General features: G+C 39.4%; 2 protein-coding genes across 3 annotated transcripts; both read right to left on the reverse strand.

Moving 5' to 3' along the window:
* Positions 1-194: 194 nt before the first annotated feature.
* Positions 195-11,239, reverse strand: LOC103481839 (PDZ domain-containing protein 7). Of its 2 annotated transcripts, none has more exons than XM_017310667.1 (16): positions 10,976-11,239; positions 10,411-10,508; positions 9,555-9,784; positions 8,790-8,927; positions 8,533-8,707; positions 8,266-8,442; positions 7,760-7,907; positions 6,619-6,679; positions 6,152-6,329; positions 5,042-5,268; positions 4,407-4,568; positions 3,337-3,452; positions 2,859-2,950; positions 2,435-2,526; positions 1,489-1,560; positions 195-891 (listed from the first exon to the last, which is right to left on the reverse strand). In XM_017310667.1, the coding sequence occupies exons 3-16, from the start codon at positions 9,715-9,717 to the stop codon at positions 278-280; spliced, it is 2,415 nt and encodes an 804-aa protein (XP_017166156.1). In that variant the 5' UTR covers positions 9,718-9,784; positions 10,411-10,508; positions 10,976-11,239; the 3' UTR covers positions 195-277. The 2 variants fall into 2 exon arrangements, with proteins under 2 accessions (XP_017166156.1, XP_017166155.1); XM_017310666.1 differs by lacking the exon at positions 10,411-10,508 and adding an exon at positions 10,538-10,817.
* A 422-nt stretch (positions 11,240-11,661) lies between these two features.
* Positions 11,662-13,629, reverse strand: LOC103481676 (redox-regulatory protein FAM213A). Its single transcript, XM_008437315.1, has 5 exons — positions 13,312-13,629; positions 13,100-13,191; positions 12,498-12,638; positions 12,066-12,230; positions 11,662-11,982 (listed from the first exon to the last, which is right to left on the reverse strand). The coding sequence occupies exons 1-5, from the start codon at positions 13,460-13,462 to the stop codon at positions 11,893-11,895; spliced, it is 639 nt and encodes a 212-aa protein (XP_008435537.2). The 5' UTR covers positions 13,463-13,629; the 3' UTR covers positions 11,662-11,892.
* Positions 13,630-13,996: the final 367 nt, after the last annotated feature.

Below are 13,996 nucleotides of genomic sequence, written 5' to 3' on the forward strand. Positions count from 1 at the left end.
GATTATGGCTCGTAGTTAATTTAAAAACCCGAGTTTAAGTTTCTAAGAAAATTCAAATTGTCATGTATACCTCACTTACATTTTCCACAAAATACTGCTAAAGCTCAGTAATGGAAAGCTGAAATAAAGACACAATAAAACCGACAAACTACCTGGGCTTTCTGAACATCTCAGCCGAGGCACAAGCTGATCACCTGCATGCTATGTTGTGTTAATGCAATAATTCATGCAAAAGTCCTTTTCAAGTGTATTTCAGTGCATGGATATAATTTAAAAGTTATTTACCCAGAGACTGTTTGGTCTTGGAGATGCTGACCGTCTTCAGTCGATGCYYCTGTTCAGGCTCGGTACCTTTGAGCCTGTTCTCCGAGGAAGYCCGATGACCATTCATCTGTCGCTCCTGACTCGTACCGAACACCTGCGACAGCAAGGGTCGACTCCTGCGGTTCGCACTCTGCACGGTGAACGCACCGTTCTTACTCCTTTCTGCACTTCTCTCCCTCCTGCCCTGAGAGTGGCTGTTCCTGAAAAAAGTCCTTCCCCTCTCAGAGTTTGTCTCCACCATATCTGAAGGTGAGCGCAGAGAAGCCTCGTCAAAGTGGACGGAGCGAACGGTGCCAATGTCTGTACGTAGAGGAGGCGGGGAGTCACTGCTGTGGGCCAGCAGCCAGTTGGGGAGCAAGGGACCAGCAGAGCGGGATCTGATGCTTCTGGACTCTGGCTTATATCCATCCACAGGTATGTCCAGAAGAGCTGAGAAAGAACTCGAGGTCTTCGTTCTCCCCCTGGATCCCTGWGAGCCAGTCAGGCTGAGCTTCTCCAGTTCCTCCAGCAGGTGGCTCTCTTTTTCCACCTCCTCAGCACTGTGGAGCTCAAAGCCACCCCTATAATCTGGAGAGAGCATGAAAATATTAGTTTCACAGATTAGAAAGAGCAAAAACTAAGTTGCAACAAGGAAAAAATATGAGTGAGACAAAGAACAATACAAACAACGAGCAAAAATCGATCATACTGAATAAGTATGGCTGCATATTTCTAATATGTTCATTTTTGGCATCATTAAACCTGGCACCTTAGAGTGAAAAATACGTACTGCTGTTGATACTGGACAACGATGAATGTGTGAGATAAAACTTCTGTGTGTAAAGGAGTTTTCTTAAAACAAAAACCTTTACCTTTAAAGAGTTGAAAACCCAACAGTTTTGGTATCCAAGTATATAGAAAAATGTTACAATAGGTACAAATATTTACCAAACACTCCAAAATGTAATTATTTCATATGAATATTTCAATATGAAGTAGCTTTAAAAAATAATGTGGGAAAAACAGAAGGACTTTAAGGCCTCTGGAGAGTAAATAAAAAACAAGAGATTTAAACCAGATGTTTCTTAGAGAACACCACAACTGGTAATGTTTTTTTTTGTTAGTTTTTTTTWAAAGAAAGAAACAAAGAAAGAGACATACAAATATTGAGGTACAGGTACTGACCTGGGATGGGTGTGATGAGGCGCCGTTTGGGGGCTCGACCACAAATGGGGGAGCGGAGAGGAGGAGTTCTGACTACAGTGCAGAGAAAAGAAGAGATCTTTGCATAGTTCTTGATCAAGGCTATTCTAAATAAAAAAATACATGATTGTACATTTCTTCATAATGAAAGTAACCAATTAATTGTAGCTCTGGCTATATGTTTAGGGTCATTGTCTCAAATCATTTGCAGCATTTCCTAGTTTCCTTCCAGGCTTTTTCCCCTGATTTCAGCTAAATATATCAATTCTGATCAGTTTTCTCCATCTCTGCTTTTAAACTAGAGCTGCCTGGCACAGTCTATAGTCATCACATTATCAGTATTTCTAATAATACAAACATACTTGCCAGTTGGATCAAATGTATAATTATTTTTATTTTAGTGTTGACAAACACTTGAACTCAAAGTGGTGTTAAAAATTGTCATTATAATATTGTGATTGACCCACGTTTTTTTTTTAGTTTTCTTCTCTTCACTTCTCATCAGCACAATTTTATTTTGTGTGGCTATATATACAATATAACTCTGTTTTAAACATCTTTATAWCTTCACCCTTAACCTGTTTGCTGAGTTCTTTGGTCTTTATAATGTTGTTTGTTCACCAATGTTCTCTAAAGGATTTGTCTCTTTCAGAGAATGCTAGTATTTATGCTGGTATATGTGACAAAATTCAAGGGATATGAATACTTTTGCAAGACACTGTATACCTCAGAGAATAAGGCAGCATTTGGACTAATTCATTATTTAAATTAGTTTTAGAAGAAGGTAAATAAATGGGACGGGATGGGATTTTTGTCACTACATGTTTTGTGATTATTTTGAAAAGGATATTGGTATGAAAGAAACTGAAGCGAACTAAAACATCTGAATAGCTCTGCAGTGCATCTTTTGGTCATTTAAAATACACACCTGACCGATATTTGAGGAGGTCGTAGGCTTCAGCTTCAACAGCGGTCACCATGTTGTTGAAAACACTCAGATCGGATGGCGAAAGCACAAGCCTGAACACCAAAATGGGGGGAAAAAATCAATGTGTCACTTCCTGTAACGGGTTACATCATCTTTAAATATTGTGTAAGATGCACATCGAGATTATCAAGAAAGTCCTTAAGTCTTCAATTTATRTAATTTCTCTTGCAAGATTTATTCACTTATATCATAGGAGAATTTAAGTTTATAGACTTTAGCATAAAAAATCTTCATTGATATTTTATTTCAGAGTTTTCTAAGCTAATAAATCTCGTATACTTAGAAATAAATTGGAAGAAGTATGTGATGATCACAGGGCTGCAAGCAAAAAACACCCCCCATGTTACCAGTTCCTCTTCCGTACCTGACTTCCCTCAGAAGCAGCAGCTTTTCAGGTCGGTCCAGCACAACCAGCAGGTGGCGTATCAAGTTCTCCACTGACCTCTCTGTTGTATACTGGGTGAACAAAATCTGATATTTAGTATGGGTTGTTTTTGTTGTTTCTGTTTTTGCAATACCAGTGAGGTATTTAGTGTGAATTGATAAGAATATCATCAATAAGCTGCAGTATTTAAGGATAAAATGTATTATTCAGTTGAAAACTGCTCGGGTTTATAACATACAGGATTATGTATTTTGAGCATTTCTGTTGATTTTGAAGATTGTGGCAAACATCAAAGAAATCCCTCCATTACAGACACTCTGTATTGGATGGATTTGAATATTACATCGACTAGGATGATAAACTACCAAAGAGAGAAGCGCAGAGTGCTACTATACCATTACTTGCAACAACAGCTAATTGCCTTCAGGCCACATTTCTGTTTCAGTGCCTCTCACACCATTTGGCATGCCGTCATCACAGCAGACACCTCCTCCTCCGTCAGCAGCCTTCGGGCCATGTCCTCCACCACGCCAAGCATCTCTGAGTTTGGCATCACACTGACACTTCGTCCCTCTAAAATGCAGCACAGTAAAAGTTGACATTAAGTCCTAATTTGAGACTTTAGCAGAATATAAGACAGAAAATATTTTTAAAAAATKTCCACGACAAAAAGAAATAAAGTTCAACATGATGTAGCTCCTGACTGACTATGGAGTTTGTGGTCATGGCCAGTTCCCCCGAGCTCTCCAGAGCAACATTAGAAAACGTAGACATAAAATATTCCTTATCTTTGTCTGAATTAAACAAGTTTTCTATTGATTTTATTAATATGCAGTCAATGGATGTTTGGCACCCTCTGTTCAGGGAAGTACATTTATATGCTTTTATGTACCGCATTTTATTCTGCCCCCAAATTTTTATRATTTCATTTATTTATTTATTTATTCCTTGACGTAACCAGGTAAAACAAATATTTGTTTTGATTATCCTTTAGGTTTTAAGATTTTTATTWAATTTTTTTTTTACATTGGAATTAAATGTAGAAATTAATTCAAAGTGCCTGAAGCATTACAAAAATGCTACATTTGGAATATTAGTTAACATAATTATTGTAATTTAATTTTGAAGTGAAGAGATTTCATGCACAATAAAATATTACACAACATGCTGTGCACAATAAAACAAACGTTTCTGACTTTTCAGGAAGATCAGTTTATATGTGAAGTTTAACTGACTGAATGTCRGGGCCAAAATCAACTCGTGTCCGAAAGAAAACACGGCTCATTTTGTTTGAGAAAAAGAATTAAAACATGACAGGAGACCAAACTTTACAGAAATAACAAGCAATCAGCTTGTTTTTAGCAGAGGGGGAAAAAATGGACTTCTGATTTACCAGAACAATGTATTTTAAATCAAAAGTCCTGGCCAAGCTGTGTTTAGCTTCCTTGCAACATCTTTCAAGGGCGAGCCAGAGGGGAAGTTTTCTTGTCAACATAAAAAGATGTAAATACATGGAAGATCAGCTACCTTTGCTTTCTCTGAATGGTGATTTGGAGCGCCCACCGGAGGCGTCTCTCTTGCGCCCTCCTTTGAACAGCAGGTTAACAAAGGTCTTTGAGCGCTGCAGAGTGCTTTTCTCCTCTGCTTGCTTCTCTTTCTGCTTCTTCTTGTYTTTCTTCTGATTGATCTCTGCAATGGGGCACAAACAGAAATTGTGTTACAGTGGCTTAAAGTTTTTCCACGTTTGTCAAGTTAAAATGCACAAACTTTGGTGAATTTCAGAATAATATGTGACAGACAATTTTATAAAGTGCAGTCTTGGATGAAAACCATAGTTCTAGTRTTGACTCAGTGGAAATGAATGGAAATATGCTCTGCACTTTTAAGGTTTTCAATTGTAAAAACCTTGCATAATTKTTATTCTACTGCAAAACTATGCACTACTTTGTGTTGGCTGACTGCATGAAATACCAACTAGATACAATAAAGTTTATGGTTGTAAAGTGACAAAAGATGACAGACAACTATTTGTTTTGATTATCAATTTAGGTTTTAAGATTGTTATAAACCTAAGGGTTATAAATACTTTTTGTGAATTTCTATAAGTCCTACACCTGTGTAGGAACTTTTTTAACCTTTTTTTTTTTTTTATGCAGACCGACCTGCTACAGTGACCTGGCTCTGCGACCTGCTGATTGGTCGACTCGGTCTGCTGAGCGCCAGCAGCACGGCTGTTTTGGGAGATTCCTTCCACCTCCTGCTCTCCTCTCCACGGATCGCCGTGTCTCTGAGCAGCATGGTTGGTCCCAGGCTGCGGGTGGTGTCCGTTTCCATTCTCTGAGAGGAAAAGTCTGTCTGCATGGCGGAATCTGTTAGTTCAGACTCAGACCTAGGCATAAAGAAATACATAGTCCAGTAATTTTTGTCTTGTTCCCTGGTAGTCTCTACTAGTAAAAGTCATTTCCTTCTTTTCTTMTTTTTTTATTTTTTTAGAATTTTTCCTTATTCCTTTTTATTTAAGTTTGTCTATAAAGTACTTTAAATTACTTTATGAATAAATGCTGCTGCCGAAACAAACTTTCCTAAAAGGAAACAAGTAAACATTTTCAAATACATTAAATACAAATACTAAGATTCAGTATATTACTAATTACTACAAATTTGAGACYCTTTGTCTCAAATTGTTTTAAATACCTACAGTTACAAATGTTGCCAATTTACATTTATGGACATGATATGCATCCTCCTTTTCGTTGAGTATAGCTCCCTTCTAACAGTTCTTAAGTCAAAACTAATACAGACTGGGTTTGTATTATTCTTTGTCAGTGAAAATCTTTGGCCACTTAAAGACAGTAGAAATCAATAATATCTGACAGATGACATTCCACTGTCACCAGAGTCCATAAAGGTATTCCACAAGGGTTTGTGTTAGGTCCAGTTTTATTTGTTTACATGCTCCTGCTCAGGAAAAGTAAAACTCCACTGGTGTGCTATTTTAACTTTAAACAAGGTGATCTAAGTGATATAAAATCCTAGAAGCATTCTCTAATAAAGCAATTAGAGAATGCTTTATTCTCTAATTGTGATTAACCCGAAGCCAATTGATAACAGTGACTTTTATTAAGTAGAGCTATCAGAGGGAAATGCAGGCCACAGATTTTTGATTTTTATGTAAAATGTCAAAGTTGATTATAGCTAAGAGCAAGAGGAATGTTTGCAATCTTAAAAAAAAAAAAAAAAAAATTGGTTAAAATAAAGCAAGCAAGTCTGACCTCAAGTCCTCAGTGGAGATGCAAACGTCCACCATGTCTGAACCGAACGGCAGGCTGGGCGGAAACATGACTTGCGACAGGCCGCTCAGGGAGCTGACCGGGGTCCCAGATGACAGAGAGGAGGTTGAAGAGTTGGAGTCTGAAGCCTGGGAGGAAGATGGCTGAGTATCATTGGCCACTGAAGAAAAAAAAACAAAACAATTTATGTGATGTAGTATACAACTTTGTTCAAACTATCTGATTTTAAGCTTTGCCATTTTAACTGTTGATTCAAGCACATCAGCAGCATGTGTTACTGTCGGGTCTGCTGGTTTTCTGTTACTCTACTACACCTACTGGTGAATAATTTGCTACGTAGAAAAATAACTACCAAAACAGTGAGAGGTCRGGTTAGTGAGTGCTAATACTTTGAAACCAGGTATAAAAGTTTATTTTAGATAAGACAAAAAGAAAATAAAAATACCTACATTTATTCAACCACCTATATTCTGCCACCATTTCTTTATAAGCAGGGTACCTCCCTGCTTCCTGTGGAGATATGCACAGAGATATCAACGTAAATATTCAGACAAAAAAAACCTAAAAAAAAAAAAAGTTAATTTTTCTCCTAGCTTTCTAGTAATCTCTGATAGCTTGGATGCTCTCTAATTCCACAGAGATAGCTTCCACAGACCAAAGCAACAAAAGTTACACAAAACACAGGCTAAGCTTTTTATCAGCACCTGATCCTGGCTGCTTGGTGAATAATGCACGGGGCCGGGTTTGTTTTTTTTTTTGTTCACGGAGCGAAACCCAACCTCCAACGTGCAAAGTGAGGGAGGAATATTGTGACTGCATGCCAGCTGTCAGCCTTGGCCACAAAACAGGCCCGAAAGACCACACCGAAGAGGCGAGACRTGTTTGCTCGTGTGCGAATTGAAGAGGAGAGGCAGGCAGTAGGTCAGAAAGTTAATGCATACAGGTCAGTTAGGCGTGGAGACAACGAAAGAGCCAGGGCGCTTTCCAATAATGAAGAGTCAGGGTGGAATACAATCCAGCCTCTTCAGCTTAACAGCAATTGTCCCTGAAGAGTACATGTCTTTTTCTTTACGYCATTCTTCTTTAATATCAAAGGTTAAGCCTGTTTTGTTAAGGTCTGGGGATTTTTCATGTGATTAACCAATGATTGGCTGAACATAACTTGTGTAAACTTTCCTTTAAGTCTATTTAAGCTTTCTGTAGAGAACTGTTCTACAGTGATAGTGTAGTGGACATTTATTGCAAGTCATCTCCTTCTCTCTCTGTTCTTCTCAAACTACTAATAAATAAAGGCCAGTAGTGACAAAAAAAAAAAGTTAAAAAAAACTTGCTATCATAATCCAGATAATTACTGTCATCTTAAAATTATAAGCTATATATATTTTTAAAGATAATAGCTTATGCAGACCATTATGGCCTTGCTACACTTTTTGATGTTTCCACATTTTGTCACAATACAACTGCGAAAGCTGTAACGTTTTATTGGGATTACATGTGAAAGACCAACATTGCATATATGAACAAGATACATCTCAGCATCAGGTTAGAGTAAGGTAGAAATAATAACTTAAAAGAAAGACAAATTGTCACCTTAATAGTGAGCATGATGTGTGTGTGGCTCTTCAGCACCTCCACAGCGCTGCTGTGGCTGATGTCCTGAAAGCTCACTCCATTGGCAGCCAGAATCTGGTCTCCAATCTTAATCCCGTTCTGCTCGGCCAAACCGCCTGGATCCAATCTGAGACATTAACACACCAAGAACCAAAAACGTGAAAAAGAAAAAAAAAAGAAAAGAAAAATTGTTCAACTGTGAGGGTGCATTGATGTACTTTCTAATAACATTTTACTTGGAATTGAAATTAAATTTTCATCTACTAAAACCCATAATCCCCAAATTAAACAAACCCCCCAGAAATGAATCTGTAGATGTAAAAAAAAAATGTAAACATTTAATGATTACAATGTTTTAAATGATATTCTGATTTATTGAGATGCAATTCCATGTTGCATAAAACAACGTACTATTATAGGTTTGTGTAGAAAGAGGATGTATGAGCCTTTATCCTTCCTATGTAGTGAATGAATGTTGAACCTACTTGGAGACATAGATGCCGAGACCAAACTCCTTCCCCCCTCGTATGTTAAAGCCGAGACAGTAGTCGTCAGAGGTGGTGTAAAGGTGGACGATCCTCTGCAGAGCGCTGTCAGAACTGGCTTCTGAAGGTGTCCGCCCGCTTTCCTCCACCACCATCCGCCTATGGACCAGGTCCACCCTAGAAGACGAGCATCGCGCCCAGATGATTTTAAAAACAGAAGTAGGAAAAACAGAAAAGCATAAACTCACTTTAATGGTAAAAATTCACCAGGTAGTCTTCTCCTTCGAGTAGCGGATGCCGGGAACTTTCCCCACTCGCCTCACCACCATCCTTAGCCTGTTGTTGCCCGTCAGCACCTTCACGGCGCTGCTCATGGTAATGCTCTCCAGGCTGACGCCGTTCACCTCCACCAGCTTATCTCCGACCTGCAGGCCCGCCTCCTCTGCAAACAAAAACAGAAGATTGGCGCACAAAACATAACGAAACGCAACAGCGGCGGCCGTATTTCTAAGACCACCACTCACGCGCCGTGCTGTCGTCCTCCACCTTACTGACGAAAATGCTGAGGCCGTGCTCCGAGCCACCACGCACGCTGAAGCCGAGCTTCCCGTCCACACTCTTATCCACTGTGACTGTGTGGAGGTCTTCACTGTCATCTCCACCTAAAAGGACATCAGGAGGAATCTGAGATACAAAGGCAAAATCTGTAATCTCAGCTGATCTCGCTTGAATTAATGTGAGCTTCCTTCCAGGGACATGTAAAGAATAATCATTCATCTGAAAATGTAAAGAACATCATTACTGCAAAAAGAATTAAAGAATATTTCTGTGATAGAACGGTCCAAAGTGTAGACCTAAGTCTGATTAAGAATCTGAGGAAAGACTTGAAAATTGACCCTCTGCAAAGAAAAATGAGCAGAAATTTCAGTCTTGACGTGTCCACAGTTGATGCAGACACACACACCTGATTATTGATTTGAGAGAACTAATTTTCAAATTTTTATATGTAATGGGTTTTAGAAAAAAAAAAAAAACTGTGACCAAATTTTTGATTATAATGAGAAATGGAAAAGTTGGAGGGGCATAATTAAGCTTGCTAGGCACTAAATAAATGCAGACTTGAGACTTTAAAGTATTTGTCATCAATTTCCAATTTATATTCAAAGCATTTTGATTAACACTTTAATACGATATATAGTTATGGGGATTGTAGTTGTTATACCAAAGCACATTATGAATCAGGCCGGTACTGCGTTTACGGCTCACTGTGACTCGCAGCTGCTTCCTACCATCTACAGGAGAGTTGATGAGGATGACCCGACCCATGGGCGAGGAGGATCGGATTCCACGGCGACGCTGTTCCTTCTTTCGTAAGAGGTTGCGTGTTGCCGTGTGCGAACCTTGTGTCGCTGGACCCTTTTCCCTGCGGGACGGATCTGACGAGGAAGCCATGGGGGCTGGATGGTTCTCCTTTCACACACACACACTCCCCCAGCCAGTCAGCTCCAGGTGAACGAGTCTAAAGGGAATCAATTTGAGTAATTACATTTTTTTTTTAAGTGAGACTCATCTCCAGCTTCCCTAAACTGATTCTCTTCTGTTTATTTTGCTGATTAAATTCCGCTTCTCAGAGCACTAAAATGTTAGATAAGACAAACAGATTTTTAGCACATGGAAGTGGGACTACTGAAAGGTATGTTCATATACTTCACAGTATAGAAAGCCAATACTTGGTTGGGCATGAATTACTAAACATATAACACATAATGTGACAATTTCAGCCATTTTTATAAGTTTTGTTTTTGCTCTAACCCTTCCATTAACATGATTAAATACAGTGTTTTGAACAGCCAAATTCTTAATGGCAGTTTTTTTCTTTTTCTGTTTTAAAGGGTGCTATAATTTTATGGATTACAATAACACTTCTGTATTAAATCTATTTGTTATTCTACTTTGCTTACTGCTAGACTTATTGTTCTTTATCTGTAAACTGTAGTCACCACAACAGACAAGAATGTCAACTCTGGGTACCTAAACTGTACAATACAAGCCTCACTTTTTGAATAACTTTAACTTATACCAACACTTCAGTCTACTGAGATGCCTGTCCAGGTTTTTGTGTGATATTTCTTAATCTAGACTCACTCATGTAGGTTGTTCTCTGACATATTTGATTCTTTGTCTCCCTGGAGTCACACTTCAGTCCATTCCGCTCCATGTTGCATCTCCCTCACCTGTCTGAACTTTCAAACAACAAAGCAAACACATTTACCTCACACCCCATCGGTCCCGCTGTCCTCAAGCTTCCTCAGATCGCTTCCCATCACAAAACTGAGTCACAGAGGGTTTTAGCTGCAAGCAGGTGAGCTCAGAAATAGGATTTCGTGGGGTTATCCAAGGCAGACTTGATCCCCTACAGCCAGGAAGTCACATGCCGTCTCCATAGTTATGTGTCACTAAACGTAAGAGTCCGTCCACACGTCGTCACTTTGGGGTTCCCTGGAGCTCTGGAGGGACTCCAGGACCCTGGACAGCGCAACTTTAAACTGCGGCTGCGCCAACGAAATTTAATCCATCATTGTAAAAATAGGTTATATTGCGTTTTTTTAAATTTTTTTTAAAAACGCATTTCCTAGATATCGTGTAGACTACATGACTAAAAAAATGTTCGCTAAATATGCGAAGTTCTGAGACGAAGACTATAACTTACCAAACATTTGCGTTTCAGGTTCAGAACGAAACCGATACAGGAGAAGTCTCTCCCGTTCTGTATTAATCCAACTTGATAAGCACGAATAATAAAAACGTCCGTTAAATCATCCCACAGTGGTCGAGAAAAACAAAACTCGCAAACAGCTTGCACACCCGTTTGTGCGAAACGCGTTATTCACCTCGAACTCACGAAACGCCATATCGAAGTGACCGTCACTGGCTGGATCGTTAGCAAACAAAGATGTCTGATTGGCTGACTGGCATGGCGATTGACACCTCCTTACAAGTTTGCCTGCATCACATTGAAATTATACCCATTTTTTATTTTCAAAAATATTGTGCAAAAGTTAAGCCCCGTCGCGCACATTTAGTACAACTTTTTTAATAGTGAGGCTTAAACAATTAAGCCAGAAAAAGAACCGGAGTGAAGACTTAAAAGTTACACTCGCTTGAGTAGCTTTGGAGAGGAGAGAAAAAAAAAAAAAAAAAAACCCTTTGCAGCCATACTTTAGTCAGCTGACTGCATTATAACAGCCCAGGGTGAGACCATTTATGCACAGTAAGTCACTGCAATGTTAAAAACATCCAACAGTAATTATGGTATTAATTACTGTTGGAAAACCCGTTTTGAATCTCAAAACAGGTTTATTTGTACACCTTTTACATAGACGGAGACAAACCAAACCAGAGGATAACAAGATGCTTTATTGTTCTGAAAGGTCAGTCTCTGGTTAAAGAGTTGCTCTGCAGTACAACATACACAGAACTTTGTGTTAAACATCAAGTCTGCTTGCCCTGTCGAGTTTAAAAACAGACCATCATGAACACACCCAAAGTTTCGCGATCAGTCATACACAATGAAATCCTCATGTCCCAGAGACAAACCTTGCTGCACATCTAAAATTGTACTACGTTTTACTGTGGTATTTTTCTGACTGCTTCGAGGACATCTGAAATGTTGACTTTATCGCCAAACTCCTTCTCTCGGTGCTCCAGTAATATTCCCTGCAGGAGGATAAATACAAGTTTGACAGATCAAATCTATACAAATACATTTTATGTCAATTCTTATTCAAATTAAGATTTACCTGCTTGCCTCGTCCGATGACAAACACCCCACCCAGGACAAAGCCTTCCCCCAAAACGTTTCCAATGAAGCCCTTTCTGAAGGCCCTCACTCCACTCAACCAGACTCCTAAACGCATGAAAGCCAGAAGTCCCATCTTCCGCTCACGGGGCCCATAAAACCTCCTCTGCAAGAGAAGTAGGATTTGTCAGTCAGTCATGCAAACTTAAGATTTATTACAAACAATGAGCTCAATGTTTATAGAACACACTGGTAAGGCAGAGTCTGGCCTGAAGGAGGATTCCACTGATCATTTTTCTCTCCAAGGCAAACTGGCTAAACAATGTGTCAATTTATTCAAAAAAAAAAAAAAAAAGCCTCAACTTTTTCATCCAAGAAAATCTCCCCCTTGAAGTATGGTCGGAAAAAAAAAAAAAAAAAAAAAAGCCTCAACTTTTTCATCCAAGAAAATCTCCCCCTTGAAGTATGGTCGGAAATTCTGAACCTCGGTTCCCACGTCCTCCTTCACCACAGCATACAGAGGGACCCCCAGCTTGTCCAGCTGGGGTTTCAGAGAGGACAGCTCTGCAGCCTCCTGTTGGAACAGTGAAGAGAAAATTTTTTAAAAATAAATGTTTATACTTTAAAGCAGTTTGTGTCCCAGGATCTTTAAAATAATAAAAATCTTCAAAAATTTGAAGAAAATGAGCATAGAAAACATTCTTAAAAACTCTGATTAGAGTAGGTTGCAAAAGCAGCCTAGATTTTCCCTTGGCTCAGTTTGGGGACCAGGGATTGAACTATAATCTCCTTTTCTACAAGAGGAAAAATAATGGGAACAATGTTTGAGGATTCCCAGAATAAAATTTGAACTTTCTTGGTCAAGAATTTATTGCAGTGTACGACAAAACCTACTACACATACTGTGAGAAAATTTGTGGTTGGAAAGAAAGAAAATGGGATTCAGGAAGGGAGGAATATTTAATAAAGGGAGTTGTATGTCAGGGTGAACAGTTTGTGGATTATAGATGGCGCCTGGATAGATTGCAACATTACCTCTCTGCACAAAAATCACCCGGGCCGCCGCACTGCCATGACTACCGCTCCAGACTTTTCCCACAGCGTTTTGGCCTTGAACGTCTTTATTTCTGAGGAAAGAAAAGAGTTTGAAGTGCATGACTTGAGCAAGAGATTAAGTCACGCGGCCCAGAAGCACAATGGTTTCTTTTAATGTTTTTTTTAAAGTTTATGTTTAAGTTCAGACCTACCTCCTTTCAGGGTTTTAAGCTCAGCTTCCTCCAAGAACATCAGAGTCGCTTTCAGGGGTGGAGTAAGAAAGAAGTCCGTGAAAAAGTTCAAAACTCCCGTGACGAGGCCACTCACGGTGGCCACCGTGTCTCCAATAAGTGCCATAGCCATTTTCCTGTTTCCCCTCACTGCATTTACTCTACTTTAAACGGACCACGACTGGGAGCGCATTTAAACTACAGCTCGATTTGATCCTCCACACTGCAGCCCAAAGAGCCAGCCCCCTTTTCTGTTGGACCCAGAATCTGATCAGTGTCAGATTAGCTGCAGCTGCGTTCCGATTTAACGATCCGCAGGACTACTGCGCATCCGGAAAAAAAAAAAAAAGATTAGGGGGGGGGGAATAGATATTAAGAAACAGTCATCGTTATGCAGTTCACCCTCCTCCAGTTCAAAGGTTGTTAGAAAATGCAGAGTCACATTTGTGAAACGCCAGATTTCCCAAATCTGCTGTGAACTTTGGCAGATTTTTGCTTCGATAGGCCTATTATAAAACAAAAAGAGATATTATAAAACTAAATATACCCAGGCGTGCGCATTATTGTTAGATKATTGACATTACTTACCGGGCACCATATGGGAATATAAGTCCAGAACCAAATGCCCAAATGGTTTGCAAAAGAACACCTCTTGGTGCCTTTCCTC

The sequence above is a fragment of the Poecilia reticulata genome, linkage group LG19 (assembly GCF_000633615.1).
Source record: "Poecilia reticulata strain Guanapo linkage group LG19, Guppy_female_1.0+MT, whole genome shotgun sequence".
Taxonomy (NCBI): domain Eukaryota; kingdom Metazoa; phylum Chordata; class Actinopteri; order Cyprinodontiformes; family Poeciliidae; genus Poecilia; species Poecilia reticulata.